The 17,913-nt window shown below is 45.3% G+C and overlaps 1 protein-coding gene across 1 annotated transcript; it reads right to left on the reverse strand.

The window, feature by feature from the left end:
* Positions 1 to 349: 349 nt before the first annotated feature.
* Positions 350 to 17,630, reverse strand: DCTN5 (dynactin subunit 5). The gene is made up of 8 exons (XM_050968635.1): positions 17,606 to 17,630; positions 17,503 to 17,560; positions 15,399 to 15,467; positions 13,767 to 13,885; positions 10,829 to 10,940; positions 8,199 to 8,301; positions 7,144 to 7,235; positions 350 to 784 (listed from the first exon to the last, which is right to left on the reverse strand). Exons 2-8 carry the CDS (start codon positions 17,548 to 17,550, stop codon positions 764 to 766), a joined length of 564 nt encoding a protein of 187 aa, XP_050824592.1. The 5' UTR covers positions 17,551 to 17,560; positions 17,606 to 17,630; the 3' UTR covers positions 350 to 763.
* Positions 17,631 to 17,913: the final 283 nt, after the last annotated feature.

The raw sequence follows: 17,913 nt of genomic DNA on the forward strand, positions 1-17,913 counted from the left end.
TCACTAATATTGTAGCCAATGGCTCAACTCATTCCAGGATATCCCCAGCCTGGTCTGGGGGCTCCTGTCTTTGTAGAGCAGGTCTGACCCCCAGCAATGCTCCTGGGGCCCATTCCGTCTCGTGTCAGGGCCCTTGATAACCAGCACTTACCCAGTGCTCCTAAGGCTTGGAGTGATAGTGAAAGCTCCTTTGTGGCTGACCCCAGCTATCCCAGAAGCACAGGCTGGGAGAAGGCGGCTTCCTAAAGCTCTGATTTTGTTCCGTTTCTGAGCAGTGTTTATATTTCAAACAAAGCACGCGAGCATGGTGTAATGCTGAATGTAATGCAATTTGTGGCCCACAAAGCAGTATGGTGGCAGAATGCAGGGCTGGTTTATTGTTTAAGCAAGTGAGAATGTTTTTAAAAGGTTCCCGAACAGAGGAATCCACTAGCAGAGTCTCCATTGCCCGCAAAGCCAACTAGCTCCACTGCGGCCGTTTGCTCCAGGTCTGTGCAGCAAAGCCTCCTCATGGAAGTTGTGGTTCATTCTACTGTATCAGGCTAATTGTAGATATCAGGAAACAACAACTCCCAAGAGGCAGTGGTGGCAGGCACCAACCTAGGGACACTTCATCATTCCAGCCAGTGCAGCTAGCCAGCAGGCAGAGGTTCAGAGACGAGCCTGGACAGAGCGATGCTCCAGAGGATGGAGGTTAAAAGGGCCAGATCTGGGGGATTTTAACAGGGCTGCATTTGTGAGGTCTTCGCTGGTGACTTGGTCTTTAGGCCCTGGCAGAGGCCACCTTAACAAAGACAACAAAACAGATGGTCATTGAGGCAGCAGTGTGGCAGCTCAGCATGGTAAAAGGGGATTCCAGGCGGACATGCGCCTGGACAGCGCTGCAACTGCAGGCCCCTGGCTGGACAGCTGTGCTAACACACCACAGCACTAGGCAGCTCTAGCCAGGTGTGGGGGGAAGCATGGCAGGTCCCATAGCTCATCCAAATGGCTTTTGACCACACCCCCTTAATTCCACACCCCAAAAGTAGCTCCCATCTTCCAACGGGGTTTTCCCCTTTATTTAGTCTTCCTTCCCTAACTTCCTGATGCCCAGGTGTGGTCACCAATCAAGAAATCCTTGTGAAATGCCCTGTGTTGTGTTGAAACTCTGAAGTGGACATCATGGTAGCACGCCTAGAGCTGGACCCTTCTTGTCAAGCACAGAGCTGCCTTGGTCAGTCAGCAAAGAGACGGTTGGTAGCCTGGGTGCCACTCTGCAATGTGACTTAACATGTTACTGCAGCTACTCAGTGTCTAACCTCCATGTGATCATGCAAGCAGCTCAGTAGTTTAAGTGTGTTGGGGCATGTGATCTTCCAGGCAACAATCTATGTGCCTGTATCATGGCAGCTGCAGAGTACATAGCTCCTGCTTCTCTATGGAGAGGCCATGAGGGGAATAGACTGGAGGATCAAATCCTTTCAGCAGTTAAGCTCACTTAGCAACAGGACACAATGTCCTCCCATGCAAAGAACATCTGACTTAATACTTGCTCTGCTCAGGTGAAAAGGCAGCAGGCCCTGGCCCACTATCACCTTTTCATCACACTAAACCCAGGCAAGGTGACTCAAAAGAGAAATGTACAGTAGAGCTCTTTAAGCGTCCAGCGACATCTGGCTCCAGGCCCAGTTTCACAGGGTTTCTTAAACCCAGGGTGACCAGACGTCCCGATAACCCAATTTTGAGGAGTTTGTCCCACGTCCTGACCAGAGTATGGCCAGGAAGCCATTTGTCTCGATATTTTGCTTCCTGGTCTTTGGCAGCAATTCGGCAGAGAGTCCTTCAGTTGTGGACGGTCTTCAGTGGTATTTCGGTGGCAGGTGCTTCTGTCTTTGGCAGCAACATTTATTACCCCCTGCTGAAGACTGTCCGCGACTGAAGGACTCTTCGCTGAATTGCTGCCAAATTCCCGGACGAGTGAGTGTAAAAAAACAAAAAAACACCCCCTTGCGGCAGTCCCTATATTTTCCCCTTAACATCTGGGTCATCCTAATTAAACCAGTGGGTCTCAAACTTTTTTATTGGTGATCCCTTTCACATTACAAGCCTCTGAGTGCGACCCCCCAAATAAATTAAAACACTCTTTTTAATATATTTAACACCATTATAAATGTTGGAGGCAAGCGGGGTTTGGGGTGGAGGTTGACAGCTCGCAACCCCCCCATGTAATGACTCTGCGACCCCCCGAGGGGTCCCGACCTCCAGGTTGAGAACCCCTGTCTTAAACTCTACTTAAATACAGTCGCACCCACTGAATGGATCTTGGTTCGCCAATACAGAACCAAGTATTAAGATACCCCTTGAATGGGTTTAAACCAAAAACATGCTCTTTTTGAAGCCCCGTGTAGACAGGGCTTAACAGGACCACAGCACTGGAGGATCCAACAGCCACTACACCAACCCTGTGTCATTTTAGCTCTCATGTAAAATCAGATCTCAGGGGGCCTGCCAGTGTTGGCTGGGCTGAGGAGCAGGCAGAAAAAGAATCCCACCCTCCTAGAAAATTAGTGTCAGAAGAAAACAGGGGCATTGCCAAGTGCTTGAGGCAGCAACAAGGAACTGTTGCAGAGGGTTGGAGGTGCTCACACTTCAGGGCTGGAGAGAGGAACTGGCTGGATTTTAAAATGGGCTGGGTACCCTCCGGACTCTCATTTCTAGTAACAATAATCAGGGTAAGAAAGCCTCGTGCTGCAGGGCCATTGCATACAGCTGTAGATATCATCTCACCTGTTGCTCAGGGTGGAGGCGGGTGGAACATGGCTGTTTAACAGTGCACCTTGGTAAAGTGACAGGAACCAAAGGATGCTGTATCCAACTAACATTTCCGAGATAACTGATGTAGGCAGAATGCAATTACCAAATTGGAATTAGGATAACACCTGAGGATAGACACCCTAGCTCTCAAGAGACAGGACTACCACAGTTCCAGCTGAAATATGGCATGCTGGGAGATGGAGTCTCCATAACCTACACCTCCCCATTAAGGATAAGTGTGGGCTACAGTTGTGGCTGGCTGCCTGTTTCAGAAACAATCTCTTCACTCCCCTTCTAGCAGCAGGGCTCTTCTTTATTTCCCTACTCTTTAAGGGTGGGTGGGAGGAATTAAAGCTAAAGTGGGCAATTGGCATCAGCTCTTCAGACTTGAAACTCACTGCCTGTCAGTGGGGCTCATTTTGTGGCAAGGCTCCACACTGCATTTGGTTTCCTTACAAGTGTGACTTTTCAATTAACTCCAAGGGATTAAGAATATAAAAACGGCCACATTGCATTGGACCAATGGGTCCATCTAGCCCAGTATCCTGGCTTCTGACAGCAGCCAGTGCCAGGGACTTCAAAGGGCACGAACAGAACAGGGAAATTTATCAACTGATGCATACTCTGTCGTCCAGTCCCAGTTTGGAGGTTTATGGACACCCAGAGCACGGGGCTGCATCCCTGACCATCCTGGCGATAGCCGTTGATGGGCCTAACCTCCATGGACTTCTCTAATTCTTTTACTTTTACTTTACCCTTCACAACATCCCCTGGCAACGAGTTCTGCAAGCTAACTGTGTGTTCTGTGAAGTAGGACTTCCTTATGTTTGTTTTAAACCTGCTGCCTGTTAATTTTAGTGGGTGACGCCTGGTTCTTGTGTTGTGTGAAGGCGTAAATAACACTTTCCTATTCACTTTCTCCACACTATTTAGGATGTATTGACCTCTATGATATCCCCCCCTCAGTCATGTTATTTTCTTTAAGATGAAGTCTTGTCTTCTTTAATCTCTCCACATATGGAAGTTGGTCCATACCCCTAATAATTTTTGTTGACCTTTTCTGTACATTTTTCTAATTTTAATACATTTTTTGAAATGGGTTGACTAGAACTGCATACAGTACCTAATGGTTCCTAGCATTCTGTTAGTTTTTTTGACTGCTGCTGCACACTGAGCAAATTGTTACAGAGAACTAACCATGAGGACTCCAAAATTTTTCTTGAGTGGTTACAGATAATTTAGTCCCCAGCATTTTGTATGTATAGTTGGGATTATTTTTTTCCAATATGCATTACTTTGCACTGAAAACTGAATTTCATCTGCCATTTTGTTGCCCAATAACCCAATTTTCAGAGATCCTTTTTTAACTCTTCACAGCTTTGGATTTAATTATCTTGAGTAATTCTGTATCATCTGCAAACTTTGCCACCTCCCTGTGTACCCCTTCTGTTGATACAGACTAACACGACTACCACTCTAATACCCTTCTGCAAGATCATTTATGAATATGTTGAACCGGTCCCAGTACAGATCCTTGGGGGATCCTGCTGTTTACCTCTCTCCATTCTGAAAACTGTCCATTTAGTCTACCCTTTGTTTCCTATTTTGTAACCAGTTACTGATCCATGAGACAACTTTCCCCTCTCATTCCATGACTGCTCACTTTGCTTAAGAGCTTTTGGTGAGGGACCTCATCAAAGGCTTTCTGACAATCCATATACACTGTATCACTCTTATTCACATGCATGTTGACAACCTCAAAGAATTCTAGTAGATTGGTGAGGCGTGATTTCCCTTTACAAAAGCTGTGTTGACTTTCCCCCCAACACATCATGTCCATCCATGTGTTTGATAATTCTGTTCTTTACTAGAGTTTCAACCAATTTGCCTGGTATTGAAGTCAAGTCTCCCAGCCTGCAATTGCCAGGATTATCTCGGAAGCCTTTTTTAAAAATCAGAGACACATTAGCTATCCTCCAGTCACCTGGTACAGAGGCTGATTGAAGCAATAGGTTACATGCCACAGTTAGTAGTTTTGCAACTTCACATACAAGTTCCTTCAGAACTCGTGGGTGAAAACCATCAGACGCTGGTGACCTATTACTGTTTAATTAGTCAATTTGTTCCAAAAACTCAGCTATTGACACCTCAATCGGGGAAATTTTCTCAGATTTGTCACCTAGAAAGGAATGGCTCAGGTGTGGGAATCTCCCTCGCCCCCTCTGCAGTGAAGACCAATGCAAAGCATTCATTTAGCTTCTCCACACTGGCCTTGTCTTCCCTGACTGCTCTTTAGCACTTCAATCTTCCAGTGGCCCCACTGATTGTTTGACAGGCCTTCTGCTTCTGATATAGTTAAAAACAAAAACTGCTGTTAGTTTGTCTTTTGCTAGTTGCTTTTTAAATCCTTTTTTGACCTGCCTAATTATACTTGTTTTGCCAGACTTTATGTTCCTTTCTGTTTTCCTCACTAGGGTTGGAATTCCAGTTTTTAAAGGATGCCTTTGCCTCTAACTGCCTTTTTTAATTGTACTTGGCAAAACTGGAGGGTTCTTACCTTCATGCAACTGTTTATACCCACCTTCCGTTCTCTACCTGGCTGGAGTTAGTAGTATTTTTTGGCTGGAGCCTGTTATCACATTAAAGCTGAGCGAACAGTTTTGTGCGAGGTCGGTAGGTGTTTATCAGAGTTTTTCAGGACAGTTTCCCGTCAGTGGCCCTAGATTTTTATTTTTCTGTTTCTAGGTATATAGGTGAAACAGACAGCAACAGCACAAGTTATTCTGTTTCTGGTGATGCAAGAGGCTCTTTAATGCACTCAAACTAAATGCCTGGTAATAGCTCAGGTGCCTCTCTTTGAACAATAGAATGTGGAATGAGTCCATCAACACAGCAGGAACTCAGTGCCCTTGGCAGACAGCTTACTCTGCTTTCAGAGCAATTTGATTTGGAAAGTTACAACTTTCAAGTCACTTGACCCATATAAGAGGCTTTTAATTTATGTACAGTAAAAAATACAAACAACCCAGACAGTGGTGTTACATTTGATTAACCGTAGTTACAACACAGGTAGTATTTATATAGCTGCTAGTTAGTTAATGTGTATCAGAGCCCTACGTGATACAAAACAGCTAAAGGCCCTTTGCTGCTATTCTCACCACCACACACCTACAACACTATTGCCATGCACCCTGGCTCCCCAGTCAGTGCAGGAGACCACCCAGAGGCCCCCACATTCAGCAGGGAAGGGGTAATGCTAAGGTTGAATACAATCTAACAAAAAGAGACTCTGTTTATCCTTGGCAGGGCCCACCCTACAGGAGTCAGGTGTGTGGAGTTTGTAGCCTCATGTGAGTTAGGCACACAGGCTACCTCCATAAGAATTATGCCTAGTGTCTGCTGAACAGTGCCCAAAATGCCACTCCCTACTTTTTCTAGAGATTTTTGATTTTTTCATGTTACAGTTTTACACTGCAAGTAAGAGCTGCCAACAGGCTCTGCCCCATGCAGTACCGCAAACCTGGATAAATGCCACACTCCCCCACTCTTGGTTTCAGATAATTCAGTGCAGCAGAGGGCATCCTCTTTCCATAATCCCAGCTGAGACTGAGCTGCATGATGCTCAGCCATGAAAACTAACCCTGCAAGGCGTTTAGGATTAGTGGAGGTAAATGTCTCTACTGCTAGAAGTTACCAGCTGGTGAGACGTTTCCCTTCAGACAGGGCAGAGAAAGCCCAGGCTCTGTGGGGTAGGAGTCAGGGAAGCTACGCTACTGAAAGCTTTGAAGTGAGCTAAGGGAGGCAGAAGATGTTCTATTCTTAGCGCGGGAGAGAATCTTGGTCCATGGGCTAGAGGGGAGATGAAGGAAAATCCTGGCTCTTAGTAAGTATTTACAGTAGTCACTCTTAATGAGGATGCTGGCCACACAGCCTCTCTGTTCGAGAGCGAAGGTTATTTCTAACAGCCAGACACACTGTCAGGCTGAATAGAACAGATATGTGCGATTCACTTTGGCTAGGAAGTATTTACAGTAGGGTCCTGCCTCATTGCTCAACAGCAGCAGGAAGCATTAGTCTAGCGGGAATTGTAACTGCACTCCAACCCCAAAACATTTACTGGTGCAGCTCACAGACAATATGGAACAAAATACATTTGAGTAAATAAACCAAGTTTAAACATGGCACAGCAACTTTTCACAAGGTTCTGCTTGCTGGAGCTATAGCGTTAACAACACAGAGTGAGGACATGCCACTCCAAACAGCAGAGCTCACTAAACATCCCTCCCCTCCCCAAAGCTCCCTGTAGTGACTTTCCGTCTCTGAAACACAGTAAATAGGCTACTAGACCTGAGTAAGTGGCAAGAACTTCTGGTAATAGCTCTTTGTAACATCCATCATCAGCTCTTGGGTGCATTCTGGGAGTTCTCCAGAGAAGAGCCCTGAAAAATCAAGAGGAGCGTGAGTGCACATGTTCTCTTGGGAAGCAATGAGCCTGGGAGAGTTTTATTCAGCTTCTCCACTAGTATTTATGCTCTATATACTGCAGGTTAAACAGCAACCGATGGGCTTGTGTAGGGACACTGCTCTCATGTAGATCAACACAATAGTGTGGCTTCCCCATGAGATGCAGTAAAGCAGCCTGTCTCCAGCTAGATCCCTTCATGGCTTACACCCACCCTAGATAAACAAGGGTCATGAAAGCTCTTTCCTAAAGAAAGGCTAGTAACCAAGGGAACAAAGGTTACATTGACCTTTCCAGCACGGCTGTTTCCAAATGACTGGAACATTTACACCGCCGGTATGGTCAGCAGTGCTGTTAGGGTGGGCTCCGTACCAGCACAGATGGGTAGTCTAACAGGAGCATTCACAGGCTTTAGTTTGGAGCATCTGCCCATGCAGGTAGCACATGCACAGTGGTCTAACAGAATTCTCTCCAGCTGTGTTTATGGAGGCACCTGCAAATCCAGATCATATGGGAGAGAAGAGGAGACTCTTTCTTGATTTCAAAGCAGAACTGCCTGTGGAATGCTGGATGCTTGATAGGCCACGTTGCTGATTCTGAGCTCTGCTGGGAAGTGATTCCGTAACTAAGAATGGTCTGAGCTGGCAATCAGACTGACAGGCCCTAGCTGTATTAGCCTAGCTACTGAATGTGCAGATGCTATGCTTACTCATCCTGAACTCCTCTCCCAATAATATCCTGAGACAGTGAGTTCCATTGGTTAGAATTGCTCCTTTTCATTTATCTGAGCACTTCCCTCCCCCCTCCCCTCTCTTACTATAAGACAGTGCAACCAAGGAGCCTACCTGGCCTTCTCCACATCAATGTGTTGTATTTCTTTTAAATATCAGGATATACGTTAGCTGAATTTATACTGGAAGTAAAATTAAATGGACTTTACCTGGGCAGCCTGAAAAGACTGTAAAAGGTGGGACCACAGTTTCAGGGGGTAGAACTGTGTTGGCTAGAATTTTGCAGCAGTCTTTCAAAACACACCTACGACCCTAAAACACAGACCAGATTCCGTTTGATTGTATAACAACAGAAACATGCTTTGTCGTACTCCTACTCATGTCTCTAATATTCAGAAGTGAATCTGACTGCTCTCGATTAGTCAGAGCTGCTGCGAGGGCTGTTTGTAAGAAGCAAGATATCTGCCTGCAGCCCAGGGTTCGTCTCCTCTCAGCTCGGATTGCTGATTTCACTACTAGGCCTGGTCTATACTAGAAGTTACACCAGCATAACTAGGTGGGTGATTTTTTTTTTTTTACCAATAGTAGTCCTGGTATAAGCCCTAGTATGGATGCAATTATACTGGATAAAAGTTATCTTATATGAGCATAACTTATTTCTGCTTTGGGAAGCAAAATTAGCTATACTGGTATGTTGCCCTTATACTCCATCGATACAAAACAGCAAATGCCCCTTAAATTATATCAGCATAATTAAAGCAGCAAAACTGTTTAGTATAGATAAGCCCTTACTGCCATGCTGGCGGTCTAGAAATCATTAGTGCACTCAGTACAGAGTTACTAGTCTCTCTCTTTGCTTTCATACACTTCGGGCTGGAATTAAAATGTTTTATGTAGGTTTGGCCAACAATAACTTTTTGTTCATTAACATACATGGCAATCTTTCATGTTTTACAGATCAACACATACTAGCAGAGATTGTCTTTTGTGTGGAAAAATCTGTGTGTTCCTCATAAATGCATAGTAGGGATTTGCATATTAAAACAAGTCACTTCAGGTAAGTAGATATTCAAGTGGGAATTGGTAGTCCTAACCATGTAGGAACTGGGCAAAATATTCCCCACTGCAGTAGTCAATAACCTTGGCTGTATGGCATTATCTATACCTGTGCTGAGCTCCACTTGTACCTCTGTGAAAAGTGCACTCTCCTCTGGATACCCTGACATCAACAATTCCTAATGCATGCTGACAATCCAACTGCTCTTATTTGGCTTACAGAGGCAGACAAAGCCCAGAAACAAATAGCAATTAATAGGAACGTCCACTTGTCTAGCCTTGTGTAAACACAATGTTTGAAAAGAACACGCATGTTTTTGAAACAGGCAACAGCGATTAGACTGAAATTGCTGCACTATTTAATGCAACTCAGGACATTAACCTTTTTGAAAGAGTCACCCTGTTCAAAGACGCTTGGCAGCCTGTCTGAAACGATTAGCAATTAGTGCTCCATATATTCGTTTAACTGAATGATGATACAGCAAACTGCACATTAATCTTGATGATAAACTGCCAACTGATATAGAAAGCCATTCCTAATGGGAGTCATTTGTTGGCCATTCATTCCAGGCAGATAGGAGCTATAGAGGCCTCACAATACCATTGTATGTCATGAGGCTTTTCTAATGTCTTCCAGCCTGGTTTGCCTTGAGAGAGGGAGAGAGATACCCTTGGGACATGGGCTCCGAAAAAGGAGCCCTTGGGGCCTCTCCTGCCTGCACCAGCTACTCTTGGAGAGAAGAAACTGAAGGTGTCTCAGGTAATAAGGTTACTTTTACCTCATTTAATTACACTCACCCCCATTTTTGCCGGCTGTCAAGCTCAAGCCATTTAAAGACATTATTGCATTCTGCCCTCTTTGTACCACTGGCTCATTCCTGCCTTCCCAGCTAGCTCTGATCATTTCCAGGTAGTACATGCTGGCACCTCCCCCAACTCCACGTTTTGTGTGGAGCAGAAGAAAATGTGGCTTTGCAGTGTTTGATGTCTGTGATGAAAAAGATCTAGTGTTAATCTGAACTTCTACTGGCAGGCTGCCTTTCTTCCTCTGAAGCAGCGGAGTAAGCTGCAGGATCTAGTATTATCAGTGGGTATAAATGTAGAATTCAGAAGTTATTCTCAACTAAAATAAGGCAGTGTCACTAACTGCATAGTCAATTACACAAGTGACCCCCCTGGCCATGGTCAGGCAAACCCCACACTTGCCTTAGGCCTATTATTCAAGGCTTCCCAGACCTAAGTTACTGTGTCAATTTCAGAACACCGCTAGCACTTGCTGTTTCCCAGTCAGCTGTGTGCGCTCTGGCCTTCACCAAAGCCCAATCTCAAGCTCTATCACAGAGCAGAGCGCGTACACACCTGAGTGGGAGGCATGCAGCACAGGTGCATTGGGATCCAGCACAGACTCCTCATGCTAAGCTCCACCTTTATATCTAGCCCAGAAGCTGAGGGACCCGTTACATTTTTGGTAGCACCTTCACTTTAGAAGCATTCTCAATACAAAAGAGCACAGTCTCTGCCCTCAAAGAGTTTTCACACTCCAAGCTGAGGGAGGGTTGTTACATGAGGACAGTGATCAAAGTGGGGACCGTTCAAGGCAATAGAGATCACCCCTGGCTAGCATCTGTTCCAGTGTATGGGAACTTCTGGTCCAATCCAAAATTAGTCCATCTCTCTTAACCCAAGGATGGGAATTTCCCTGATGCTCTGAGCCAGCAAAAGGAAGTACAATTTCTTAACTGTATTTGAGGGGTTTAAAGAAAGACTGACCATGTGTACTTACAATGACACAGTTCTTGCCTATGTGAACGTAGGAGCCAATCTGGGCTGCATTGACAACGCAGTCTTCTTCTATAAAGACATGATCACCAATGTGGAGAGGGAAGAAAGCAACTCTGGAGAAGGAGAAGGGGTTATTTGCTCAGGCTCTGCAGCACTGATGAATCCACAATAGCATTAAACCCAAAATCATGTAAGTGTCCCCACCCCCACCAGCTTGCCAAAGGCAGGGCCTGGAGCCAAGACAGAGGCGGCCAGTAATGGTGCATTTTATATTAATTCCTCATGATGATCAAGCAACTTTTCAAACCAGGCTAGCTGATAGCCATTAACTGCTTACAATAGGAGTTAGTGCAGGGAGAGAGAGGGAAGGGGACAACAAGGAGAAGCCAAAGCAGCCTGCAAGGATATATGTAGGTCCTGCCAGCCAAGACTTCATGGACATTCTGCCTTATCTGGCCCTCGTCTCCACAATATCTAAGCGCTTCACAATCTTTTAATGCATTTATCCTCTCAACATCCCCCCTGAGCAGGGCAGTGCTGTTCTCCCCATTGCACAGATGGGGAACTGAGGCACAGAGAGCCTGTGTGGCTTGCCGGAGGTCACACAGGAAGCCTATGGTGTATCAGGGAATTGAACCTGGGTGTCAGGTCCACTGGACCATCCTTCCAGCTCGCTTGTTACAAACTGGGAGAAGTTCAAGTATTGCTGCCTTCTAACTCTAGCAGCTCTTTAACGGGCCTGCGTTACCAGTGCACCAGACACTTTACTGCTCAGGAAGTGCGCTAGAATCGGAGTGTTTGAGGACATTCGAGCAGGACATCCCTAGGGACACAGCCATGGACTGTGTTCATTCATTTGCTCATGAATTAAATTGTGTCCTGCTACAGTTTGCAAACCAGGCACCTTGTAACAGTCACAGTAGAAGATTCTGTGGCCATATGAAAATATCACCAAGATGGTGTTTTTTAAAACAATTTAAGGTCTGAATCCCTGGGTTTGTCCGAGCTCTACTTACAGGAAGGAAGGTGGAAAAAAGTGGCTATAAACCCCCTTTGTTCCTGGGACTGGATGGGGCCTAAAACAGCAGCCCAAGAGCTGCTCTAAATTATGCTGTCTGAGCTGCTGGCCAGAGATTGTTACATGATGCATTCCAGCTTTGTTTCCTGCATGTCTCTTGTGCCAGAGGGAGAAGGAATGAGGTTGAGAGCTGGCTATGGCTGAATAAAGCATTAACACTAACTGGTTTGTGATGCTGCCCCAACAGACCATAAGCTTTTCAGGGCAGAAGTACCTCTCTGGCTGTCACAAATGGGCTCAAATAATGAAGCAACTATCTGTATTTAAAACTCCACAGGAGGAAAAAAAACAACACATTAAATCTGTTCTCTTTTGAATACTGAATTTTAACTATTCAATTCCAAGCAGACAGCTAGGACAATGAACACACAAAGTCTGACATTTTCTGGGCTTAACATGCTGTTTAGAAGCTTTAGGTCAGCTGCCTGTTAAAGCATTTTGAATTAGGATCCCCAATGGGAAGCAGGAATGAGAAGAATAAAGCAGTGAAGTCTGAAAGTTCATAATGATTAAGTGATTTTAATCCTTTTAAAGCCATCCACTGATAAACATTGATAAGGCCATAATAGCCCATGACTGGGTATGAAGGTTAATGCAAAATATCTATAGCTGATACATGGTCCCAAAGGAAAGCTCCATGTTCAGATTAGATTTAAATAAAGGCCAGTGGGCTGAGTGTGCATTTAGACATGGGAATCTATAAGGGATTTCTTTTGCCAATGCTTCAGCCAAGATATTAGATACTAGTCATAAGAGGTAAACTGCAAAGGGAAAAAAAGGATTGTGCCCATTTTGCTTCTTTTGATGCAGAAAGTAAGTCTGACAGGCTATTTTAAAGTTAAATTCATTTCAAGCATGTAGTTTATATTAGAAATTCCTCAACCCTCGGAGACTATGGCTGGAATACAGTATCTAAAGCCCTGGATCCCTCAATGTGCAATCACTGCAGTCAGATGGGCCCAGCTGACTCCACTGGGGCTTCATGTGAGTGCAGGGATCCCTGGTTCACCTCTCATTGCAGGATTGGGCCACACATGACAAGTAACAAACGAACATACACGTCTTTTTCTGTTACAAATAAGCAACCACTTGGTATCCTCAACTGCTCTACAACCTAACCATCATTAACTAGCTGATTTCCTATAGGCATCTTATAGATGTTTCTTACAGACTGCATCCAGGGCAGAGGCTGGTCTTGAAAGAAGGAAGTATAGTAGCCTGATGGATCAGTTTGGGGATGTTTTTCCATGCATGTTAAATAACACAGACACCAAGGGACAAATAAACAGACCCGACAAATAATAATATTCCAGCCTAGTTATCTCCAGTACCAGAGATCTGAGACATATATTGTACAATGCAAGATTCTTCCTTTATAGCCATTATTAAAATATGGTAGTAATATAGTTAGATCTGGCTGAGGTGCACTGGAAGAGTATGTGCTAGTCCCAGGCTGCATTCAAGACTTAGAAAAGGAGTAAGTATTTCCCATTGCGCGAGTATTTTTAAAAGGTGAACTGAAGAGTTAAAACAGAATTGTTTAAGAATCCTAGCTACTAGCAAAATATATTTAGATGTAAAGATTGCAGATATGTACATTTAAAATAAATAGGTCAGCCTCTCCTTCGCCTATGTCTCTGAGTTCAGTCCAGTGACTTCCATGCTGTAATTTGATAGGATTACTGACCCACAAAGCAGAGCAGGGAATAGGATAAAATGCTGATTTAGGAGGATTTATACAAAACTGTAGCAACAGAAACAGTCCCCCTGAGTTCAGCTCTTAGCAAATCCAAAGCGTCTAAGGTCACCTTTCAGTTTAACAAGCCTCACAGCACAGCACAGAAAAAATAGAAACTCCTACCCCTTGCTGAATTTCTTGAAAGGCGGCCTGATGACACTGCGGCTTTTCACAACACAGTGGCGTCCAACTCTTACGTTTGCCAGATCACCACGAATAATACAATCATTCATAACTATCGTCTAGGTAACAAGAGAAAGAGAGCCAAACGAGTTCAAGTTCTGCCAATGTTTTCAGTAAGCTTTATTATACTATATAGGGCCACATGGATCAACTAGTGTAACTTCAATTAAATTATATCTTCCAGCAGGGCTCCGTTGGGCCCAAGGATCACCAGCTTTTGTCACTGGCACATATTAGTATATGAATCGTGGCCCTATAGAGCAAACCACATGAATGAGAACAGAAAATGCAGATTCACTGCTAAAGTCCCTTTCATGAGAGCATCCCAAGACAAATTAGTGAAGCCTCAAGACACCATACAAAGGGGTCAGTTCTTATCTCCACTCCACCAGTAGTCAGGCTGAGGCACAGAAAGGTTAAGCAGCTTGCCCAAAGGCTACACAGCGGGTGCAGAGGTTTTGGATCCCAATACTGCAATTGATCCAACAGCTAGAAGTTGAAGCTAGATAAATTCAGACTGTAAATAAGATGTACATTTTTAACAGTGAGAACCACTGGAACAATTTACCCAGGGTCATGGTGGATTCTCCATCACTCACATTTTTAAAATCATGATTGAATATTATTCTAAAATCTCTGCTCTAGGAATTATTTTGGGGAAGTTCTATGGCCTGTGCTATGCAGGAGGTCAGACTAGATGATCACAGTGCTCCCTTCTGGTCTTGGAATCTATGAATCCTGTTCTAGGCATTAGTTAACACTTCCTTCCAGTTGACAGAAAAAATATTAGAGAGTATGACAATGATCAATAAAATAAGTATGTGAGATGAATCAGGAGAACTGCACTAGAAGAACACAGTACTAGGAACTAAATCTGGGAGCGAAAAATAATGTGAAAGGCAAAGGGTTAGAAATATAAAGCTCATTTGCAAGGAAGCTACATGTGCCATGTGTTGACTATTATATGCTGGCCAACAAACACTGATCATATTATTAATATCTATTATCCACACACATCTACAGATATATTTGTTGTATGTCTTAGTACTAGTTCGGGCAGTACCTTCACGGACCAGTACCTTGAATGCTAGTATTCAAAGCAAAGATAAGGAAGAAACAGGACAACAAACTAGGGAACTGGGACACAAAAAGAACTAGATAGGTTCATGGAGTATAAGTCCATCACTAGCTGTTATCCAGGATGGGCAGGGATGGAAAACCAGGAGATGGACCTGATGGGTTAGACTTTAGTGACATGTAAAGATATATACAACTTGTAAAATCATCATATAAATAATACCAGATAAAATGTATAATTTGGGGAGCACACCACTTGCATAAGATGAATGCAACATCACTGCATGGCATGGCTTCTCAGAGACTGTATTGTATAGAACCTTTTTCCTGTACCATATTAATCTGACTGACACTGGGTATTTGGCCTTGAGTATATTTCATAACAAACTGAAGTGTGGTCAGTTGATTATACAATTTATCACATGAGAGTTTGACTGTAAACCACAGAAATGCTCAATTTTACAAAAAGTACACCAGTGACTTGGTATTACCCACCTTTCCATTCAGAACTATGTTCTGGCTTCCACAGAGCACAGACTGTCTGCTGACTTTGTTGCCAGATGCCTGAGGGAAACCAAGAGACAGAGAGATGATCAATGACAGAAATTACATCCTTGTGATACAAAAATCTTATTATACCTGTGGATTGTGTGGGGTACTTTATTATAATGAACCTTCACTATAGAATTTTATAGCAAATAGTTTGCAAACAGAATGCTTTAACGCTGCCTCCAGGACTCCTGGATGTTAGTCCTTAGGCAAGATCCAACGTAGTATCAGCAGAATAGTCCACTGTCCTCCACTGAATCTCTTCTTCAGGCTCTCTTCTGGCAGTAAATCTTCCACTGGGACTCTGCTCCAGGACTGTAATATTGTAATTTAAAGAATACAAGGAAGAAGTGATAGATGTGCTAGGCCATCACCCTCGTCATAGTCCTCTGTCCTAAGGCCCCCTGATTTGGAGGCCTGCAAGTAGGAAAAACAAAAACTTGACTAAGACGAAAAAGAGACTTTTAAAATCTCAGATAACTCCTTCTTTTGGGCCTCCCAGTGCAGCCTGCTCTTCTGGAGTGGGAGCTCTCACAGCCAAGGGTTGCCTGGATGCCTTGTACACTAAAACCTATGTGCAGCTAGTTCAGAGCAGAGACCAGGACCCACATCCTCCCGTCCGCTCTGCAATCATCCCTTACCTATCTGTCAAGACCAGCCCTTGGACTGGATGCTCCTTAGGACAGGGCCATGTCTCCCATGGGAGTTCTGAGAAACGAAGCAAACTAAGCATTCATGGAATAAGAGGGAAGGTTCTCTCATGGGTCAGTAACTGCTTAAACAATAGGAAAAAGGGATAGAAATAAATGATCAGTTTTCACAATGGAGATAGGCAAATAGCAGGGTCCCCCAAGGAATTATAATGAGACCTGTGCTGTCAACATATTCATAAATGATGGTGAAAGGGGATGAACAGTGAGGTGGCAAAATTTGGAAATATTAAATTACTCAAGATAGTTAAGTCCAAAGTTGACTACAAAGAGTTACAAAGGGCTCTTTAAAAAAATGAGTGACTTGGCAACCAAATGGCAGATGAAATTCATGTTGATAAGTGCAAAGTGATGCACATTGGAAAAAATAATGGGTTCTAAATTAGCTGTTACCACTCAAGAAAGAGATCTTGGGAGTCATCATGGATAGTTCTCTGTAAACATTTGTTCAATGTGCGGCTGCAGTCAAGTGAATAGAATGTTGGGAATCATTAAAAAAGGGACAACTAATAAAACAGAAAATATCATAATGCCCCTATATTAATCCATGGTACGCTCACACCTTGAGTACTGCATGCAGTTCTGGTCGCCCCATCTCAGATAGAGAAAGAAAGAGTGTGTGTGTATATAAGAATTGGAAAAGGTACAGAAAAGTACAACAGAAATTACGAGGGGTATAGAACAGGTTCCACACAAGGAGAGATTAAAATGAGAGGAACTGTTCAGCTTCAAAAGAGAGAACTAAGGGAGGATGTGCTAGAGCTGTTGAGAAAGCGAACAGGCAAGTGTTATTTACCCCTTCCCGTAACACAAGAAGGAGGGGCTGCCAGCTGAAATTAAAAGGCAAACAAAAATAGTCAACACAACCCACAGTCAAGCTGTGCACTTGTTACCAGGGGATGTTGTGGAGGCCAAAAGTATAAGTAGGTTCAAAAAAGCACAAGGGAAGTTCACAGAGGTTAGGTCCATCGATGGCTGTCAGCCAGGATGGTCGGGGACACAACCCCGTGCTCTGGGCGTCCCTAAACCCCTGGCTGCAGGACGGGATGGATCACTCGATACTGGCCCCGTTCGTCATCTGCCACGCTCAGAGGCAGGATCCTGGGGACACGGGCCTGACCCGGGCGCCGCCCCAGCACCTGCTGCCATGGCCCCGCCGCCCTGAGAGCGGCGCTGCGGCACGATGACACCCGCCCCGGCTGGGGCAGGGGTAGGGGCCGGGGCCGGGGCCGGGGCCGGGCCGGGCCGAGCCGAGCCGAGCCGAGCCGGTCCGGTCCCGCCCCGCCCCGCCAGGTCCCGGCGCTCCCCGCGCTGCTCCCCCCGCCCGGCAAGCCCCGCACCGTCTCGATGTACTCGGACTTGTTATACAGCATCTCGCTCAGCTCCATCGCGCCGCCACTTCCGGCCTCCCCGACGCCGCTTCCGCCTGCTCCCGGCCATGACCCCCAGCCAATCGCCGCTCGGCCTCCGTACCGCCGCTTCCGGCCTCCCCACAAACACAGCCAATCTTCGGCCGGCTTGCCGTGGCGTCACATCCGCCCGCAACGGACTGGCCAATCTCTTTTCAGAAGCTGCGCCGCCCCTTCCATGCCGACCAACCCGAGCTCGGCCGCCTGCTGTCGTCACTCCCCACTGGCGCGCGCTCACCTGCCTGCCTGGTGTAGCGCCTCCGGGGATGGGTGGCTGAGGCGCGTCGGGAGCTGCTGGGGCGGGGGGCGAGCGGAGCCCGGCCCGGCCGTGGGTCTGCGGCC

Source organism: Gopherus flavomarginatus, chromosome 9 (assembly GCF_025201925.1).
Source record: "Gopherus flavomarginatus isolate rGopFla2 chromosome 9, rGopFla2.mat.asm, whole genome shotgun sequence".
Taxonomy (NCBI): Eukaryota; Metazoa; Chordata; order Testudines; family Testudinidae; genus Gopherus; species Gopherus flavomarginatus.